We start from the raw sequence: 20,719 nt of genomic DNA on the forward strand, positions 1-20,719 counted from the left end.
GCAAAGTCTTTTCCCTGGGGTTGGGGAGTCCAGAACTAGAGGGCATAGGTTTAGGGTGAGAGGGGAGAGATATAAAAGAGACCTAAGGGGCAACATTTTCACACAGAGGGTGGTACGTGTATGGAATGAGCTGCCAGAGGAAGTGATGGAGGCTGGTACGAATGTAACATTTAAGAGGCATTTGGATGGGTATATGAATAGGAAGGGTTTGGAGGGATATGGGCCGGGTGCTGGCAGGTGGGACTAGATTGGGTTGGGATATCTGGTCAGCATGGACGGGTTGGACCAAAGGGTCTGTTTCCATGCTGTACATCTCTATGACTCTATTATTTGTGATGTGAGCTCACCAAGGTCCTGCACAGCTGTAGTAAAACTTTCTGATGTTGACATTCCATTCTGTCTGCAGCGCAAACCAACAGTTGATTTGCTTTCCTGATTACGGGAGACACCTGTATATCAATCTTTTGCAATTTCTGTATTTGGAGAGCTGGAGGTTGAGTGGCTTAACAATCCAGAACCCAGGTCGATGTTCAGGGGCCTATTGGTTTGAATCCACCATGGCTGATGATGAAATTTGTATTCAGTAGGCATCTGGAATTAAAAGAAAATTTAGCCAAATAGTGACTGCTGATCGGTGCCAATGACGTTTAGGGAACAAAATCTGCAGTCCTTATCTGGGCAGACTTACATTTGATGCCAATATAGTTGACTCTCAACTGCCCTGTGGGCAATTAGGAAGACATCTAACTATTGATACCCATTTCCTGGGAATAAGTATTTGAAAATGTTATAGTTTGATTGGCATAGAAATGGTTTCTGGTCCCATTGCGTCATCAATGAATAAATTTCATTTTTGAACACAGCAATACAGGATCATAGATCAGAACCAAATTGAGCTTCTGAAATTCTGATTTAAATGATCCAGAGAAATAAAATCTAATGTTTATCTCTCTGGTCAGGAGAGATGTATTGGCTCCCATTTTCATTCACCCACCCCCTTGGTTGGATGCAATCAGATTAATTTTTAAATGATCCCTTTGCTTGTCCATATCATCTCCCAGACCCAAATGAACTTCTGTTTTTAAAAGAGCCAAATTAATCAGCTTTTTGGAGTCAACAAAGCATAGAAATTACTAAGTTTTGTAATTGCTAAACATGAGCAGAATTAGTAATGCAACACACATTTCACACAGATTAGGAATAAGATTTGTGTCCAGAAGTATAAAACACATTTACAGATCAGTGTTTGAATTGTTCACAAAGAACAAATAGTTGCATCTTGCAGTGAAGATTAGCAGCAGTGTTAATGTCAGTAGATGAACAAATGGTTCATTCAGAATCCTTGGGGATTTATGGGTTCAATACAATTCTGCAGTTCTGATTCTTTTCAACCATGATTGTATTTCAACATTCATGGTAGGAGTGAGTTCTTCTGTTGTCTGGTTTCCTTTCTAACTGGTTTGAGTATTTGGAGTGAGAGAAGGTATTAGAACACAGGGATAATCGTGTCGTTCACACATGATGATGCTCCAATCCAAGTTGGTATACATAAGAAGATTCAGTCCTACCAGTACACTCCAGTAGAGTTGAAACTGTATTTTTAACCATTCTCCTTGCATATTCTTCAGATGTCAAAACAGAAAGTATATCTGCAGTTTGGGATATAATCTTCAGGATGTGTCTTGAAGTTGAGCAGGAAGTCATCAGGCCTAATTATCTCTATAGTTAGAAGAGATCACAGTCCAGTCTGGTTTGATTTGCCTCTTCCCAACTCTGAGGGGTTTTTGTTCAAAGTTCCTTTTGCTTCCAAATGTGTGACATTTTATGGGTCTCTCTCTCTCTCTCTCTCCAGCCTCTTAATTTATATCCTCGGTTATTGTGGTTGTATCAACCTTCTGTTAAAGACACATACGTGTTTTGGACTGATAAGTTAAATTTGTCCGTAATACTTTGGGGTTCTGACCCATGGGCATGACACTTATTGGATCTCAACTGGAGTACTGTGTTCAGTTCTGGGTGCTATTCTATACGAAAGGATAGGAATACATTTAAATGGTTTATAAGAATGGTTCCAGGGAAGAACATAGACTGGAGAGATTGTGACTGTTCTCCTTGGATAAGAGAGGGCTAAGAGGAGATCTGAAAGAAATTTTCAAAGTTACGAGCGGTCTAGATAAAGTAATCGAGGATAAACTGTTCATTTTGGGCGTGGTTCCACCTGAAATGTTGACTTCTCCACCTCCTGTTGCTGCCTGGCTTGCTGTGTTCTTCCAGCCTCCTGCTTGTCTACCCTGGGAATGAGAAGACAGCGGTTTAAAGTGATTTGCAAACATAACAATATGGGATGAGAAAATTACTTTTTCACACAAGTATTTCGGATCTGGAATGCAAATTGAACTTTGGTGGAGTAGGTTCAATTGAGTCATTCAAGAGGACATTGTTTCTATTTAAATAATCGGTCAATGTGTAAAGATAAGGGGAAAAGCAGCAGAAGGCACTTAATTCTAAAGTTCATTCAGCCAGCCATGATGGGCTGATTGGCCTGTTTCTACACTTATGTGGATCTGTGCTGTTGTGCTATTTTGATTAAAACATACATAATGAATAGAAAATCTAAACGTCATGTACTCTTAAAGGATAGCCATAAATTTGATACCATTAAAACTCTTCATGGTAAAATTAATTTGACTATTGTTCTGATAATAAGTTCCTCTCTCTGTTGATAGCAAGAGGACAGGAGTTTGATAAAAGCATGAAGCATTTACATGATTACATTGCAAAAATAATTTCTGTATTTAACCCTCACAGATGGTCTGTCTTCAACACAAATATGCTTTAATAATATTCATGCACAAGAAAAGAAAATAATCAAGGTTTTTAAAAATTAAATTGTAGGATGTGTGTGTTGCTGGCTGACCAGTATTCATTGACCATCTTTAGTTGCTCTTGAGGTGGTGGTAAGCTATCTTCTTGAACTGCTGCAGTTCATGTGTTGTAGTTGATATGTTGTACCTTTTATTAAATATAAACCAAGGAAATGCTAGAATCACTGAGCAAGTCAGGCATCAACTAAGCAGAGGAATAGAGTTAATATTTCAAGTTGACGATCTTTCTCAGAATTGGAAAGAGCTTTGAGATGTAATAGATTTAAACATGTAGAAAGGCTGGGACGTCAGGAGAAAGTGGGGGAAGAAAAACAGGAAGTTCTGTGAATGAGTGGAAGACAGGATCGATTAAATGGTGAAAAGGATGGTGCAAAGAGATGGCAATGGGACAGGCAAAGTAAAAAAAAAGATGGGTCTAAAGGAGGTGTGAATGGCTGCAACTGGATCACCCAATCTGAAATTGCTGAACTCACTGTTAAGTCTGGGTGGGTGTAACGGGTCAGAGAGAGAGCTAAAGTTGGGAATTAAAACGACAAGCAACTGGAATCTCAGTCACATGCATGAACAAAATTACTCCTCAAAGTAGCCATCAAATCTATATTTGATCACCCCAGTGTAGAGGGGATGCATCATGAGCACTGAATTAGTTCACTAAATTGAAAAGTTCACTTGGAAAGACTGTTTGGAACCTTGGATAATGAAGTGGGAGGAGGTAAAAAGGCTTGTCCTCTCTTGATTCTTGGGATGTTGGCATCACAGACAAGGCTGGACCTTAATGCCCATCTGTAGTTTACATTGAGAAGGTGATGTGAGGCCTTTTCCTTACACTGTTGACCTCCTCAATTTTCCAAAAGAACTGAGGATGCTGGAAATCTGAAACAAGGGTTACTGGACATGAAACATTAATTCTGACTTCTCTCCACAGACCTGCTGAGATTTTTCAGCAATTTACGTCCTCAATTTTCAAACTTTTTAAAGTGTGGTTATTGTTCATTTGTTTGTAAATGCAGCAGCTAATTTACACACACCCGCATCCTGCAGAGGATGTCAATTTTGGCAGCTTGGTTGAGGGACAGATGGTTCCCAAGGAACTGCAAACTCCTTGCTCTTCTTCATTTCCCACTGTAGGGTGACTATCTAATGCAGTACTGAGGGAGTGCTGCATTGCTGGAGGGTCAGTGCTGGGGGAGTGCTGCACTGTCAGAGGATCAATGCTGAAAATGTGCTGCTGGTTAAAGCACGGCAGGTTAGGCAGCATCCAAGGAATAGGAAATTCGACGTTTCGGGTATAAGCCCTTCATCAGGAATGAGGAGAGTGTGCCAAGCAGGCTAAGATAAAAGGTAGGGAGGAGGGACTTGGGGGAGGGGCGATGGAGATGTGATAGGTGGAAGGAGGTCAAGGTGAGGGTGATAGGCCGGAGTGGGGTGGGGGCGGAGAGGTCAGGAAGAAGATTGCAGGTTAGGAGGGCGGTGCTGAGTTGAGGGAACCGACTGAGACAAGGTGGGGGGAGGAGAAATGAGGAAACTGGAGAAATCTGAGACACTCTCCTCATTCCTGATGAAGGGCTTATGGCCGAAACGTCGAATTTCCTATTCCTTGGATGCTGCCTAACCTGCTGTGCTTTAACCAGCAACACATTTTCAGCTGTGATCTCCAGCATCTGCAGACCTCATTTTTTACCTGTCAGAGGATCAATGCTGAGGGAGTGACACGCAGTTGGAGAGTCAGTACTGAGGGATTACCACACTGGCAGAGGGTCAGTACTGAGGGAATGGACACTTGGAGGGTCAGCACTGAGGGAGTGCCACACTGTTGGAGGATCAGTACTGAGGGAGTGGACACTATCAGAGGGTCAGTACTGAGGGAATGGACACTTGGAGGGTCAGCACTGAGGGAGTGCCACACTGTTGGAGGATCAGTACTGAGGGAGTGGACACTATCAGAGGGTCAGTACTGAGGGAATGCTGCACTGTCAGAGAGTCAGTACTGAGGGAGTGCTGCACTGTCAGAAGTACTGTCTTTCAGTTAGCATGTTTAACTAAAGTCCCTCTGCCCTCTTAATGAGACATTAAAAAATTCCAATGGACAATATCTATAAGCGTAACAAGGGTGATCTCCGCCATGTGTTATCAATAGACTCTGCTCAAACTCGGCATTTTGTTTCTTGTGCTTAAATTGACCGCCACGTTTCCCACAGTCCCACATAATGACGAGGTTTTCATTTGTGCGACGCCTTTGGGGCGCCATGTGCACGGGAGAGGCGTTACACAAATGCACGTTCCAGCTTCAGATGACAGAATTACAGATGAAGGAGGATACAGGATGCTGGAATGGGGTTTGAGTTCTGAGGAGGAATGCGTGCGGAGCCAAAATAGCGTGAAGGGAAAGGAGAGGCTGGAAAGGAGCAGCTATAATGTGGAAACTTGAATAATGTAGGTGAGGGGATCAGTGTGACTGGGAACTGGAAACTTGTCGCCTGATCCAGCTCCTGCTGTGTGGTGTGATGCCTACTGCAGTCTGATAGCTAGGGACTGTTAGCTCGCCTCGTCCTGCTACCTGTTGGACAGGCGGCGAGTCTGAGGGAGTGAGTGAGTGACAGAGGCACCGAGGGATCCCAGCCGGACAGAGCAGCCCAGCGCCCAGCTGCCGCTTCTCCCTCACTGTGCAGCGGCCTGAGAGCGCAGAGCGCCCCGGCTCCTGGGCGCAGGGAGGGCGGCGAGCAGGGGGGGGGGGGGAGAACCGAGCCCGCTCCAGCCCCGCACCCCCTGAGAATGGCTCAGCAGAGATGAGCGGCCAACAGGACGGCATCAGCCTGTGCGAGAAAGCTCTCCACATCGTGACTGAGCTCTGCTTCAGGGGGCTGGTGGAGCAGAAGAAATGTTACGAATTTATCTTCAGCGGAGAGCGCAGGAAGAGCGGAATCAGCGGAGCAGGTAACCGGGGAGAATGTGGGGAAGGAGGGATGGGGGAGAGAGGGAGGGAGAGGGGAAGAGTGGAGGGAGAGGGGAAGAGTGTGGGGAGAGAGGGAGAGGAGGAGAGAATGTGGGGAAGGAGGGATAGGGGAAGAATGGAGGGAGAGAGGAAGAGAGGGGGGAGAGGGAGAGAGGGGAAGAGTGTGGGGAGAAGGGAAGAGAGAGACAATGAGGCAGGGGAGAGAGGGAAGAGAACAAGATTGGGGGAAGGAATATCAGGAGAGGAAGAGATAGGGAAGAGTGTGGGAAAGAGGGAGGGAAGAAGGCACCAGGATAAGATCAAGACAGAGATGAGTACACTGAGTTGGACAGGAAAGAGGGGAGATGGGCCGGGGGGGAAGATGGCATTGGGAGGAAAAGAGGAAAGAATGGGTGGCGAATGGGGATAGATTGTGGAAAAAGATGAATCTGGAGCTCAGTCGGAGCGTTGAGGATGAGAATGGTTAGGTGGGATATGGGGGGGAATGCCGGCAGAGTGTACTGGAGCAGTCCACTTGTTGCTCGGGCTGGAATGAGCAAGGTTGGGGAGCTGCTTGTCTGGGACTCCTCCACTGGGTTTGCAAAAACTCAGCCCAGGAATACGCTCCTTAAATAGGCAGCCGAAGTCAGGTAAACATTCAGAACAGAACAGAAAACAACTTGCTGCGAATGTTGCATGGGGGTTTTGGGCGTGTACGTGAAGGAGAATTAATAATTAAAGTGCATTTGTAGAATTGGATAAAGATAAAAATACCAAATACACCGAGGGCAGGTGGTTGTGAAGTGCTAACCAGAAATAATATATTAACCACTGAATCTGGATTGAATATATTTTGATTCCACTGAGCGGCTAGCACGTGTCAACTGCGGAACACAGTCTCTTTCCCAGATATCTGTCCTTGAAGCTATCCTGGAATTTCTAACCCTGACTCTTCTAACTGCCTCCTTTTGCTCCCAGCTCCCTGCCTGGTTCTCATTCACAAATCAGTCTGAGAGAATTTCATTCATTGTTTTAGCTCCGAGCGTTCGCCTAATTTTCATCCCCCTATAACTCCTTTCTCTCCTATTTATTCCTCGCACTCTCTCTGAATTTTATTTCATTTCTCTATGTATCTCTCTCATTATTGTTTAAACTTTATCTCTGTGTGATATTTCCGATATTTCTTGTGAAAATGTTGTTAAATGCATCTCAGTCACCTTAAACACATCAACTGTGAGATATGACTGGAATAGTCATAGAATCATAGACAAAGTATTAATAATCATAATTTCTGGATTTTTTCACTTTATTTTAACAGTTATGTATATGTCAAAAGCACATTTAGTAGGACACAAACAATCATTAATTGTAAACATCTTTATTCAATAAATTGATCCAAAGTTGCGCATAATTACCATTTCAATGATTTTCTAATTATTATTTCAGTGCTTTCAGAATCTGCACATGCTGTGTCTTTCTGGTACATTTAACTGTAATGGTATTACTTCGAATGCTGCAGGGTTGTGGTTGAATACACTTCCAGAAAGCCTAGAAAAATCAGCCTTATTTGAAAGCAGTCAGTCATTAGATAGAAAGGAAGAAGTTGGTTTGATATAGCACTTTGTGCCTCAAAAATGCTAGCATCAATCCATTGGACTGAATAGCCAATAAGTTACATGCAGTGTTCATACCCTCAAGATGTCCAAACACATTCTCCATCAGTTGTTGCTGTTGTTTTTATTATGCAGCAAGTGTTGATTGGATGCTGGATCTCACAAACAAAAAGTAGATAATGACCAGATAATCTGTTTCAATGACCCTGACTGACGGCCATTTCCAGGAATAAGTCCTGCAACCTTTTCTTCAAATAGTATCACAGAATAGTTACACCCACCTGATAATGCAGTAAAAGGGCTGTGATATACCAACAAGTCCAATAGACAGCCCCCCCCCATCAGTGCAGCAGCCTCTCAGCCCTGCATTGGAGTCTCGGCCTAGATTATTGTCAGAAATCTCTAGGACATAAACTTCTTTTAGAATTAGTATCCTTATAGTGTGGAAACAGGCCTTTCAGCCCAACAAGTCCACACTGACACGTCAAAGGATAGCCCACCCAGACGCCTTCCCCTAAATTTAGCCCCTGACTAATGCACCTAAGCTACACATCCCTGAACACTGGGCAATTTAGCATAGCCAATTCACCTAATCTGCCCATCTTTGGATTGTGGGAGGAAACTCATGCAGACACAGAGGAATGTACAAACTCCAGACAGAACGTCACCCAAGGCTGGGATCAAATCCTGGTCCCTGGTGGTGTGAGGCCGCAGTGCTAACCACTGAGCTACTGTGCCACCCTCTTTTGATCTTCTTACTTGGAAATGAGAGTGCTACTGACTAAGACAGAGACTGTTTACGGGATTAGTGGTACTGGAAGAGCACAGCAGTTCAGGCAGCATCCAAGGAGCAGCGAAATCGACATTTTGGGCAAAAGCCCTTCATCAGGAATAAGGGCAGTGAGCCTGCAGCGTGGAGAGATAAGCTAGAGGAGGGTGGGGGTGGGAAGAAAGTAGCATAGAGTGCAATAGGTGAGTGGGGGAGGGGATGAAGGTCAGGGAGGAGAGGGTGGAGTGGATAGGTGGAAAAGGAGATAGCAGGTAGGACAAGTCCGGACAAGTCATGGGGACAGTGCTGAGTTGGAAGTTTGGAACTAGAGTGAGGTGGGGGAAGGGGAAATGAGGAAACTGTTGAAGTCCACATTGATGCCCTGGGGTTGAAGTGTTCCAAGGCGGAAGATGAGGCGTTCTTTCTCCAGGCGTCTGGTGGTGAGGGAGCGGCGGTGAAGGAGGCCCAGGACCTCCATGGGAGTGGGAGGGGGAGTTGAAATGTTGGGCCACGGGGCAGTGTGGTTGATTGGTGCGGGTGTCCCGGAGATGTTCCCTAAAGCGCTCTGCTAGGAGGCGCCCAGTCTCCCCAATGTAGAGGAGACCGCATCGGGAGCAACGGATACAATAAATGATATTAGTGGATGTGCAGGTAAAACCTTGATGGATGTGGAAGGCTCCTTTAGGGCCTTGGATAGAGGTGAGGGAGGAGGTGTGGGCACAGGTTTTACGGTTCCTGCGGTGGCAGGGGAAAGTGCCAGGATGGGAGGGTGGGTCGTGGGGTGGGGGGGGGGGCATGGACCTGACCAGGTAGTCACAGACGGAATGGTCTTTGCAGAAGGTGGAAAGGGGTGGGGAGGGAAATATACCCCTGGTGGTGGGGTCTTTTTGGAGGTGGATGATTTGGTTTATGTGAAGGTTTGTAGGGTGGAAGTTGAGCACCAGGGGCGTTCTGTCCTTGTTACAGTTGGAGGAGTCAGGTCTGAGGGCGGTGGTGCGGGATGTGGACGAGATGCATTGGATGCCTTCCTTGAAGAAGCTCTCTTCCTCCCTCTACAAGGATTTCAGTGAGTCTCTCTCTCACTGCACCCCCCAGGTCATCTCCTCTGCACAGAAACTCTTCAGACCTCCTTCCACCTATCACATCTCCATCGCTCCTCCCTACCTTTTATCTTAGCCTGCTTGGCACTCTCTTCTCATTCCTGATGAAGGGCTTGTGCCCGAAACGTCGAATTTCCTATTCCTTGGATGCTGCCTGACCTGCTGTGCTCTAACCAGCAACACATTTTCAACTGAGATGCATTGGAGGGCATCTTTAACCACGTGGGAAGGGAAATTGCGGTCTCTAAAGAAGGAGGCCATCTGGTGTGTTCTGTGGTGGAACTGGTCCTCCTGGGAGCAGATACGGTGGAGGCGGAGGAATTGGGAATACGGGATGGCATTTTTGCAGGAGGTAGGGTGGGTAGAGGTGTAATCCAGGCAGCTGTGGGAGTCGGTGGGTTTGTAAAAATTGTCAGTCTCAAGTCGGTCATCATTAATGGAGATGGAGAGGTCCAGGAAGGGGAGGGAGGTGTCAGAGATGGTCCAGGTAAATTTAAGGTCAGGGTGGAATGTGTTGAAGTTGATGAATTGCTCAACTTCCTCGCGGGAGCATGAGGTGGCGCCAATGCAGTCATCAATGTGGCAGAGGAAGAGGTGGGGAGTGGTGCCGGTGTAGTTATGGAAGATCAACTGTTCTACTTAACCAACAAAGAGACAGGCATAGCTGGGGCCCATACGTGTGCCCATGGCTACTCCTTTGGTCTGGAGGAAGTGGGAGGATTCAAAGGAGAAATTGTTAAGGGTGAGGACCAGTTCGGCCAAACGAATGAGAGTGTCGGTGGAAGGGTACTGTTGGGGATGTCTGGAGAAGAAAAACGGAGGGCTTGGAGGCCCTGGTCATGGCGGATGGAAGTGTAGAGGGATTGGATATCCATGGTGAAGATGAGGCGTTGGGGGCCGGGGAAACGGAAGTCTTGGAGGAGGTGGAGGGCATGGGTGGTGTCTCGAACGTATGTGGGGAGGTCCTGGACTAGGGGGGATAGGACAGTGTTGAGATAGGTAGAGATGAATTCATTGAGGCAGGAGCATGCTGAGACAATGGGTTGGCCAGGGTGGTCAGGCCTGTGGATCTTGGGAAGGAGGTAGAACCGGGCAGTGCGGGGTTCCCGGACTATGAGGTTGGAAGCTGTGGGTGGGAGATCTCCTGAGGTAATGAGGTTCTGTATGATCTGGGAGATGATGGTTTGATGGCCTCCTTCTTTAGAGACCGCAATTTCTCTTCCCATGTGGTTAAAGATGCCCTCCAATGCATCTCGTCCACATCCCGCACCTCCCCGCCCTCAGACCGCACCCCTCCAACCATAACAAGGACAGAACACCCCTGGTGCTCATCTTCCACCCTACAAACCTTCACATAAACCAAATCATCCTCCGACATTTCCACCAACTCCAAAAAGATCCCATCACCAGGGATATATTTGCCCACCCCTTTCCGCCTTCCGCAAAGACCGTTCTCTCCGTGACTACCTGGTCAGGTCCATGCCCCCCTACAACCCACCCTCCCATCCTGGCATTTTCCCCTGCCACCGCAGGAACTGTAAAACCTGCACCCACACCTCCTCCCTCACCTCTACCCAAGGCCCTAAAGGAGCCTTCCACATTCATCAAAGTTTTACCTGCACATCCACTAATATCATTTATTGTATCCGTTGCTCCCGATGTGGTCTCCTCTACATTGGGGAGACTGGGCGCCTCCTAGCAGAGCGCTTTAGGGAACATCTCCGGGACACCCGCACCAATCAACCACACTGCCCCGTGGCCCAACATTTCAACTCCCCCTCCCACTCTGCCGAGGACATGGAGGTCCTGGGCCTCCTTCACCACCGCTCCCTCACCACCAGACGCCTGGAGAAAGAACGCCTCATCTTCCGCCTTGGAACACTTCGACCCCAGGGCATCAATGTGGACTTCAACAGTTTCCTCATTTCCCCTTCCCCCACCTCACCCTAGTTTCAAACTTCCAGCTCAGCACTGTCCCCATGACTTGTCTGGACTTGTCCGACCTGCCTATCTCCTTTTCCACCTATCCACTCCACCCTCTCCTCTCTGACCTATCACCTTCATCCCCTCCCCCACTCACATATTGTACTCTATGCTACTTTCTCCCCCCCACACCCTCCTGTAGCTTATCTCTCCACGCTTCAGGCTCACTGCCTTTATTCCTGATTAAAGGCTTTTGCCCGAAACATCGATTTTACTGCTCGTCGGGTGCTGCCTGAACTGCTGTGCTCTTCCAGCACCACTAATCCAGAATCTGGTTTCCAGCATCTGCAGTCATTGTTTTTACCTCCGAGACTGTTTACTGTCTTATGACTTTTGCTGCATTAGTACTTTAACAATGTCACATTTTAAAAAAGATTTATTCTGAGAAGTCATAATTTTAAAATTGAGATGAATCCACCAGTTATTTTATTCAGAATTAACTGAATAACATTTAATGGTTTGTTGTGTATAACAAAAACTGGCCCAAATACTATGGCAACAGAAACAAGTCAGCTGACAATTCTACAGCAAGTAACTCACCTTCTGTCTTCTCAAAGCCTGTCCACTGTTGGCAAGGCACAGGTCAGGAAAGTGTGATGGAATACTCTCCACTTGCCTGGATGAGTGCAGCCCAACCAGACTGATGAAGCTAAATACTATCCAGGACAGAGCAACCTCTTGATTGGCCTCTCGTGCATCACATTCAACACTCACTGCCTCCCTCACTGATGCTCATATACAAGATACGTCACAGAAATTCACCTTCAGCAGCAATTTCCAAACTGATTGCCTCCAGCTCCAGAAAGACAAGGATGCATAGGAACACTCCCATTTGTAAAATCTCTTCTGCATTATCCTACTTGGAAGTCTATCGCTTCATAGCGAGAGGCTGAGGGCTGTTTTCCCTGGAGCGTCGGGTGTTTAGGGGTGACCTTACAGAGGTTTATAAAATCATGAGGAGCATGGATAGGATAAATAGTCAAGGTCTTTTCATTGGGGTGGGGGTGTCCAGAACTAGACAGCTAAGGTTTAAGGTGAGAAGAGAATGATTTATAAGGGATCTAAGGGGCAACGTTTTCATGCAGAGGATGGTGTGTGTATGGAATGAGCTGCCAGAGGAAGTGGTGGAGGCTGGTGCAATTACAGCATTTAAAAGGCATCTTGATAGGTATATGAATAGGAAGGTTTAGAGTGATATGGGCCAAGTGCTGGCAAATGGAACTAGATTAATTTAGGTTATCTGGTAGGATATGATTTGGGTCAAAGGGTCTGTTTCTGTGCTGTATATCTCTTTGAATCTATGACTCTATATCATTCCTTCATTGTCACGGGGTTCAAGTCTTGGAATTCCATCCCTGACAACATTGTATGTGTACCTTCAGCAAATAGACTAAAGTGTTTAAGAAGAGCTTTCACTACCACTTTCGGAAGGGTAATTAGGAATGGGCAATAAGAGCTGGACCAGCCAGCAACACCGACATTTCATGGCAGAATGATAAAGATCTGGTCTCAAACTGGGCTGACTAGTCTGCAGATCATTGTACAATTGGCTAATGTTGTGTCGGTGGTGATGTTTCAGATTCGGGTACTTATTTCAGCAGGAAATGTCTCTTATAGAATGCAGGTATAATTACTTTGCAAACATGTGAAACATAAGAATAGGGGAAGATATTCAATCTTTCGCACATTCAGTAAGGTCACAGTTGATCTGTACCTTAACTCCACTTAGCTGCATACTGGTTAATCCCCTTGCCTTTCTATCCACTTTTCGAAAAGAATCAACTTGAAACATTAACTCTGTTTCTCTGTCCAGAGATGCTGCCAGACTTGCTGAGTTTCCCCCATCATTTTCTGTTTTTATTTCAGATTTCCAACATCCACAATATTTTGTTCTTATTAACAATCTATCTCCATTGTCAAGGGCACCATTGACCTACAATGTCAGCAGCTATTTTGGACAGAGGGGAAGAATTTCTGTTTCACCCTCTGTGTGAGGAAATGCTTCTCAATGTTCTTGACCTCTGTCGAGCTCTGAGGCTTAGGAGAAAGTGAGAACTGCAGATGCTGGAGATCGAAGTCGAGAGTGTGTTGCTGGGAAAGCATAGCAAATCAGGCAGCATCTGAGGAGTAGGAGAATCGATGTTTCAGGCATTGGTCATTCCTGAGGAAGGGCTTTTGCCTGAAACATCGATTCTCCTGCTCCTCGGATGCTGCCTGACCTGCTGCGCTTTCCAAGCGACACACTCTGAGCTCTGAGGCTAATGCATCTTGGTGTCAGTCTAACTCCGTCCACTCTCTTGTCCATCATGCATTCTTACTGAGGTCCTTCAGGAAGTCCAGGCAGCTAGAGGGAAGGTGGTCACTGTCCACTGGAAAGGGCACCAGAGAGAGTGAGAGCCAGAGAGAATCACCACAGCCTTACAGGGTGTGCAGAAGAGATTTACAAGACTGGTATCAGGGAGGAGTGACTAAGTTTCTTCAACTGCTGAATCTGAGAATCTTGAGGGCAGGGAAGAGAATGGAGATGATCAGAATGAAAGGTTTGGACAGAGTGAAGATGGGGGAACTCCTTCCAAAGGCAGGAAGGACGATAATCAGAGGGACACAGATTTATGGTGAACAGGTTGTTATGATCTAGAATACACTGTGAAAGAGTACATGGAAGGAGATTTAACAAGAACTTTTAAAATGGAAATTAGAGAAATGCAAGAAGTGAAGACTACAGCGGGACTAAGAGGAAAGAAGTGAGAGTGGGATTAATTTAGGTAGCAGCTTTTTCAAAGCCGTGACCAGACAGGATGGACCAATGAAAGATAGAGTAAAAGATTAGCTATATTTTTATTCTGGAGATAGCGACCAAACACATACATAAAGAGCTATATCATCATGTAAGATCTCATTAAGGTGGGATCCAAGTATGGAGGGAGATTTCCTCTTTGAATCTTCTCCTGTAAGTAGTGTAGATACTTAGTGAACGTCATTGAAAATCACTGATGTGTGTGTTTGAATGTAATGCAGATCCCTTTCAGAGTCGACCAGAACAATCCCAGAGTTCTTTGAGAGGAGATAGACTTTGATTCCTTTATTCATTCACAGGATGAGGACGCGGCTGGCTGGGCCAGCATTTATTACCCATCCCTAATTGCCCAGAGGGCAGTTAAGAATCAACCACATTGCTGTGGGTGTGGAGTCACATGTAGGCCAGAACAGGTGAGGATGCAGTTCCCCTTCCCAGATGGGTTTTTCCGACAATTGAGTCACGGTCATCATTAGACTCTTAATTTCAGATATTTATTGAATTCAAATTCCACCATCTGTTGTGACGGGATTTGAACCCAGGTCCCCAGAACATGACCTGGATCTCTGAATTCACAGTCCAGTGATAATACCACTAGGTAATCGCCTCCCCTGAAGGACTATATCCTCCTTGGATATGCCCTGGCATTCCATTGTATCATCGGGTGCTGAACAGTGGTGGGCTGACTACACAGGAGTCCTCCTGCTTTCCACTGGGGTCCTGGGGTTGGAAGGTGTTACATGTAGCAATCCTTTGCAATGTGGTTAAGGTGGCTCACTGACTCCAGCTGTTTATTTTGCGGTGTGGAGGAATCCATGGACCATGTTGGTTGTGGGTGGTGTCCCCATTTAATTTTCTGAAAAATATTTTTTGGTTCTTTTGGTTACACACCAGCCCCATGCTTCTGTCTTTGGGCAGTGTAGAGGACCTCAATGGGTGGCTGCTCCTGAGCCTGACTAAAGTAGCTATGAATAGGTTCAATGCAGCGGGCTGTAGAGGGAGTTGTAATTCCTCCTCTTCCCCCTGCTTCATTTGTGCCTGAGTGTCCCTGGAGAGAGAATGTGCAATATCCATTGTCATCCTTAAAGCCTTTCAAGAGAGGTGGGCACCGTGAGAGATGGAGGACATATTTCTCCCTTTTGATTGAAACCTTCCCTCTTTCCCTATCAACACTGCCCCCTCCCCCACTGTGCTGTCGGATTGCCCCGCTGTGCAGTGTTTGTCATTTGTTAATTGGGTGTTTAGTTTAATTGGTGCTGAGTCTATTTAAAAAGAGCTAGACTCTTTTTCCCTCGCAGGCAGTGTTCATAAGTTACAGAGTTGGGTGAATTAATAAATTGTTGATGGATGTGTTCTTCCTCAGTGGAGGATCGGCTTCTGGACAGGAAAGAGTACAGCAGGGAAAGGTGGAAACTGGGGCTTGTGCTAAATCAGAGACAGACAATAAAACACTTGTAAATTTTCCAAAGGTATTTGGCTGCTTAATTCAACATATGAGTATCAGTCTGGTAAACAGTAATTGAGAGTGTGGTGCTGGAAAAGCACAGCAAGTCAGGCAGCATCCGAGGAGCAGGAGAATCAATGTTTCGGGCATATTCCTGATGAAGGGCTTATGCCCGAAATGTCAATTCTCCTGCTCCTTGGATGCTGCCTGACCTGCTGTGCTTTTCCAGCACCACACTCTTGACTCTGATCTCCAGCATCTGCAGTCCTCACTTTCTCCTGGTAAACAGTAATGACTGCCTTCCATTACCAAATCCTTACATGATCTTACTACAATGGCCTCCTCCTGTGCTGTGAAGTTCCATGACATAGCTTGGAAAGGACCTAAGAACGGCTAAGCATTGTACCGCAACCATTGATAGCTGATAAATCTCCCAACGTGGAACCAGATACATTTCCAATCTCCTCTTGGTAAAAGTTATAAAATTGTTCTTGATTTGTCTGTTCTACAAGGTCCATTCTCTGCCCCAATATTCTTTATTTCCAAACTTGTTTCAGAGCGTTAGAGCTCTGTCTTGTTGTTCAGGCCCCACCCAACAGTGATCAATCCCAGGTCTTGTTTTGCGTACAATATCATCAGTGAAGTCCCAGAGGGACCATTCTGTCATTAGGAAAACAATTTATTAATTCACCCAACTCTAACTTATGAACACTGCCCGCGAGGGAAAAAGAGTCTAGCTCTTTTCAAATAGACTCAGCACCAATTTATGGGCGGCATGGTGGCACAGTGGTTAGCACTGCTGCCTCACACCGCCAGAGACCTGGATTCAATTCCCACCTCAGGCAACTGTGTGGAGTTTGCATGTTCTCCCTGTGTCTGCGTGGGTTTCTTCCGGGTGCTCCGGTTTCCTCCCACAGTCCAAAGATGTGCAGGTCAGGTGAATTGGCCATGCTAAATTGCCCGTAGTGTTAGGTAACGGGGAAATGTAGGGGTATGTGTGAGCCGCGCTTTGGCGGGTCGGTGTGGGCCCGAAGGGCCTGTTTCCACACTGTAAGTAATCTAATCTAAACACCCAATTAACAAATGACAAACACTGCACAGCGGGGCAATCCAACAACCCATTGGGGGAGGGGGGGGCAGTGTTGATAGGGAAAGAGGGAAGGCTTCAATCAAAACCTCAGGAGAGATTGAGAAGGGAGGGCCTTCATAGTGACTTAGGCTGCTGTGACAATTGAACATCGTGCTGTTGTTATCTGTCTGCATCTCAAACCAGCCATCCAGCCAACTGAGCTAACCAATACCCTCAGCACCATTTGTGACTTCTCCAATTCTGAAGCAGTCCATGTTCAAATACAACAAGGTTTAGACGCTATCCAGGTTTGGGTTAACAAGTGGCAAGTACTATTCATGCCACACAAATGTCAGGTAATGACCATCTCCAATAACAGACAATCTAACCACCATCCCTTGACATTCAATAGTGTTACCATTACTAAATCCCCCTATCAGCATCCTTGGGGTTATCACTGACCAGAAACTCAACTGGACTCATCACATCAACACAGTGGCTGCAAGAGCAAGTCAGAGGCTGTGAATACTGAGGCAATTAAGTCAGCTCCTGATTCCCCAAAGCCTGTCCACCATCTACAAGGCATAAGTTAGGAGTGTGATGGAATGCTCCCCACTTGCCTGGATTGGTTCTGCCCCAATAATACTCATGAAGCTTGATACTATCCAGGACAGAGCAGCCTCTTGATTGGCATCATATCCACAAACATCCACTCCATCCACCACTGACACTCAGTACACACTGCTGCTACGATCTACAAGGTGTACGGCAGAAATTTACCAAAGGTCTTTAGCTAGCATCATCCAAACCCATGACCACTTCCACCTAGAAGATCAAGGGCAGCCGATAGATAGGAAAACCACCACCTGCAAGTCCCTCTCCAAGCCATCACCACCCCGATTTGGAAATATATCGCTCTTCTTTCACTGTCGCTGGGACAATAGCCTGGAATTCCATCCCTTAGTGCATTGTGGGTCAACATACAACACACGGACTGCAGTGGTTTAAAAAGGCAGCTCACCACCACCTTCTCAAGGGCAACTGGAAGACAAGAAACAAAATGCTGGCCAGCCAGCGATGTCCATGGCCCATTAGTGAGTTTAAAAAAAACTGTTTCTGATTTATCAAATTATGTGCAATGCCTCATAAAGGTGTGGGAGAGGTAGGAAAAGAGGGAGGGGACTCAATCAAAATGGAGTTGGAAGGGGAGGTAAGGCACTCCACCTTCTACAGTGCCCACCTTTCTTGAAAAGCAGTGATACCTTTGGTGAGCACCATAAGCTCTATCTCCTGGGCACAAAATAAATGAGAAGGCAAGTGCAGTGGATGATACACAGAGTATCTCAGTAAAGGTAACATCATCTCACTCTGTTATACAAGAGACAACTGGTGATTATTTAACCAGAGAACCACCTCAGTCATAGGGCAAGGTTGAGAAAGCAAGACTTTCATAGTACCATCAGCCAGTCCAGGAATTGAGCCCATGCAGTTTGTACCACTCAGCATCATAAACCAGCTGGCCAGTCAGCTGAACTAACCAACACCTCCAGAGCCCAGCTGTTCAATTCAAAGACTAATGAGCATCATCTGCTGTGAGAATTCTGGGGCTATTCTGGTTGGACCTTAAAGGGAACTGCATTTCTAACACACCCGCATTTACACACCCACATTTGCGCACACATACTCTCTCACACGCACTCACACAGCCATATTCACACACCCATCTACATATCAGTGAGTATCAGCAACCTTCATTAGATATTTTCACTATATTCAGGAGAACCTGATGAAGGGCTTATGCCCGGAATGTCAATTCTCCTGCTCCTCGAATGCTGCCTGACCTGCTGTGCTTTTCCAGCACCACAGTCTCGACTCTGATCTCCAGCATCTGCAGTCCTCACTTTGTCCGAAGTTATACCATATCAGACATAGTGTGTGTATGCTCAGATGTATAATTTAAATATTGATCCATCACAGACGATGCCATTCAGTGCACTCAACGGTACTGTGAGATTCTCTAATGTACATCTGACATGCATTTTCCACACGCTCCTGTTCATTTTAGCCACTGATGTCAAATTCTTCCTGAACAAATTGAGTTTATTTTTGTTAAAATTACATTTGGGACCTGTGAATTTTGCAGCAGAAGCCATTTAGCCCATGGTGTCTGAACCAGAGAGAAATGCTAAACTAATCCTGTTGCCACACTACTGCCTCCTTGTTCTGCAGTACCTTCAAATATTTATTTGTTATGAGTGATGCAGTGGTTGCTGTCTCAACTACCCATTGTGGCAATGTAATCTGCACTCCAGCAGCTCTCCATGTGAAAACATCTCTGCTTAACCTCAGAATGTTAAATTATGGATTGCTGCAAATTTAACATTTGGAAACTCCTGATAGATCTATCAATTATTAAGCCATTGTTCCTGAAAATTTTTTGGAGGATTCTGTTGGACTGTACACTTAGCCTGGCTTACTATATTAGAGCAAATTGATAATTGTAGCTCTGACTGTGAAATGGACTTGGAAAAGTAAATTTGATTCTATGAATTTGTATCACAATTCTTGTGGGATGACTGCTGAAATAAGTGGAGTCAGTGTACAAAGCTATATTGTAACCATTAGCTTAAGCTTAAGAGAATAATAAAATGAGCATCGCCTGTGGTCTGTTTAGGTGCTGAAAGGTATATTCCATTTCGGAAGAAGTGGTAATTTCACTGAACAAATAATCCAGAGGCACATGCTAATGCTCCAGAGAAATCAGTTCAAACGTAGACACATAGAAAATAGAAGAAGCACTAGGCCATTCGGCCCTGCTCCACCATTCGTTCTGATCATGGCCAATCATCCAACTTTCTTCCCATAATCTTTGATCCTTATGGTTCTAGGAACTATATCAAACTCCTTCTTGAAAACTCTCAAAAGATTTGGCCACAGCCACTTTCCATGGCAGAGAGAGTTCCACAGGGCTAACCCCCTCTGAATGAAGATATCTCGGTCCTTTTTGGCCTCAGCCAGTGACCCCTGGTTTTGGAAGCCCTCCTGTGGCAGCTGGTGGAACTTAAATTCAGTTGTGAAACTGCCTCGGTGTTAAGTATTTAGAAATATTTGAGATCCATTCTGTGATTGACGTGCACTGGTATTTTAATATATAAATCTGGAATGAAAGCTGGGCTCCGTGATGGTAAGTCATAGAGTAATAGAGATATACAGCACGGAAACAGACCCTTCAATTCAACTCGTCCATTCCAACCAGATATCCTAACCTAATCTATTCCTATTTCCCAGCACCAGGTCCCTATCCCTCTAAATCCTTCCAGATGTCTTTTAAATGTTGTAATTGTACCAGCCTCCACCACTTCCTCTGGCAGCTCATTCCATACACGCACCACCTTCTGTGTGAAAAGGTTGCTACTTAGTTCCCTTTAATATCTTTCCCTTCCCACCTTAAACTTATAACCTCTAGTTCTGGATTCCTCCACCCCAGGGAAAAGACCTTATGATTTTATAAACCTCTGTAAGGTCACTCTTCAGCTGCCAATGCTCCAGGGAAAACAGCCCTAGCCTATTCAGCCTCTCCCTATAGCTCAAACCCTCCAATCCTGGCAACATCCTTGTAAATCTTCCGATAGAGGGGAGACCAGAACTGCACACAGTATTCCAAAAGTGGTCTAACCAATGTCCTGTACAACTGCAAATTGACCTCCCAAGTCCTATACTCAATGCACTGACCAATAACGGAAAGCATACCAAGTGCCGCCTTCACTATTCTATCTACCTGCGACTCCACTTTCAAGGAACTCTGAACCTGCACGTGATTATTGCAGAAACTGATCTGGTTGTCTTATGTTCTTTAAGAAGGGAAATCTGCTATCCTTACTCGGACTGGCCAGACCCATAGCAAAGTGGTTTACTCATAATTGCCTTTGGAAATGGCCACTCATTTCAAGGGCTATTTGAGGTGTGTAACTAATTCTGTTCATGTCCATATTAGAATAAGCAGTAGTGCACGTCAGATGCAGAATGGACCTCAAATATTTCCAAGTACTTAATGTTGAGGCAGTTTAACTGAGGACTAATAGCTATAAAACTGTATTACAGCCATAGAAGGTTGTGGCACAGAAGGT

At 45.6% G+C, this 20,719-nt stretch overlaps 1 protein-coding gene across 1 annotated transcript in view; it reads left to right on the forward strand.

Annotated features, from left to right (window-relative positions):
- The first annotated feature begins 5,671 nt into the window (after positions 1 to 5,671).
- The window catches only part of syt10 (synaptotagmin X), a 73,909-nt gene continuing 58,861 nt past the window's right edge, over positions 5,672 to 20,719 (forward strand). Inside the window, exon 1 of the mRNA XM_060839272.1 lies at positions 5,672 to 5,819. Within this exon, the coding sequence (XP_060695255.1) occupies positions 5,672 to 5,819 (148 nt within the window). The remainder of the gene's footprint in view (positions 5,820 to 20,719) is intronic.

Source organism: Hemiscyllium ocellatum, chromosome 19, assembly GCF_020745735.1.
Source record: "Hemiscyllium ocellatum isolate sHemOce1 chromosome 19, sHemOce1.pat.X.cur, whole genome shotgun sequence".
In the NCBI taxonomy this organism is placed as follows: domain Eukaryota; kingdom Metazoa; phylum Chordata; class Chondrichthyes; order Orectolobiformes; family Hemiscylliidae; genus Hemiscyllium; species Hemiscyllium ocellatum.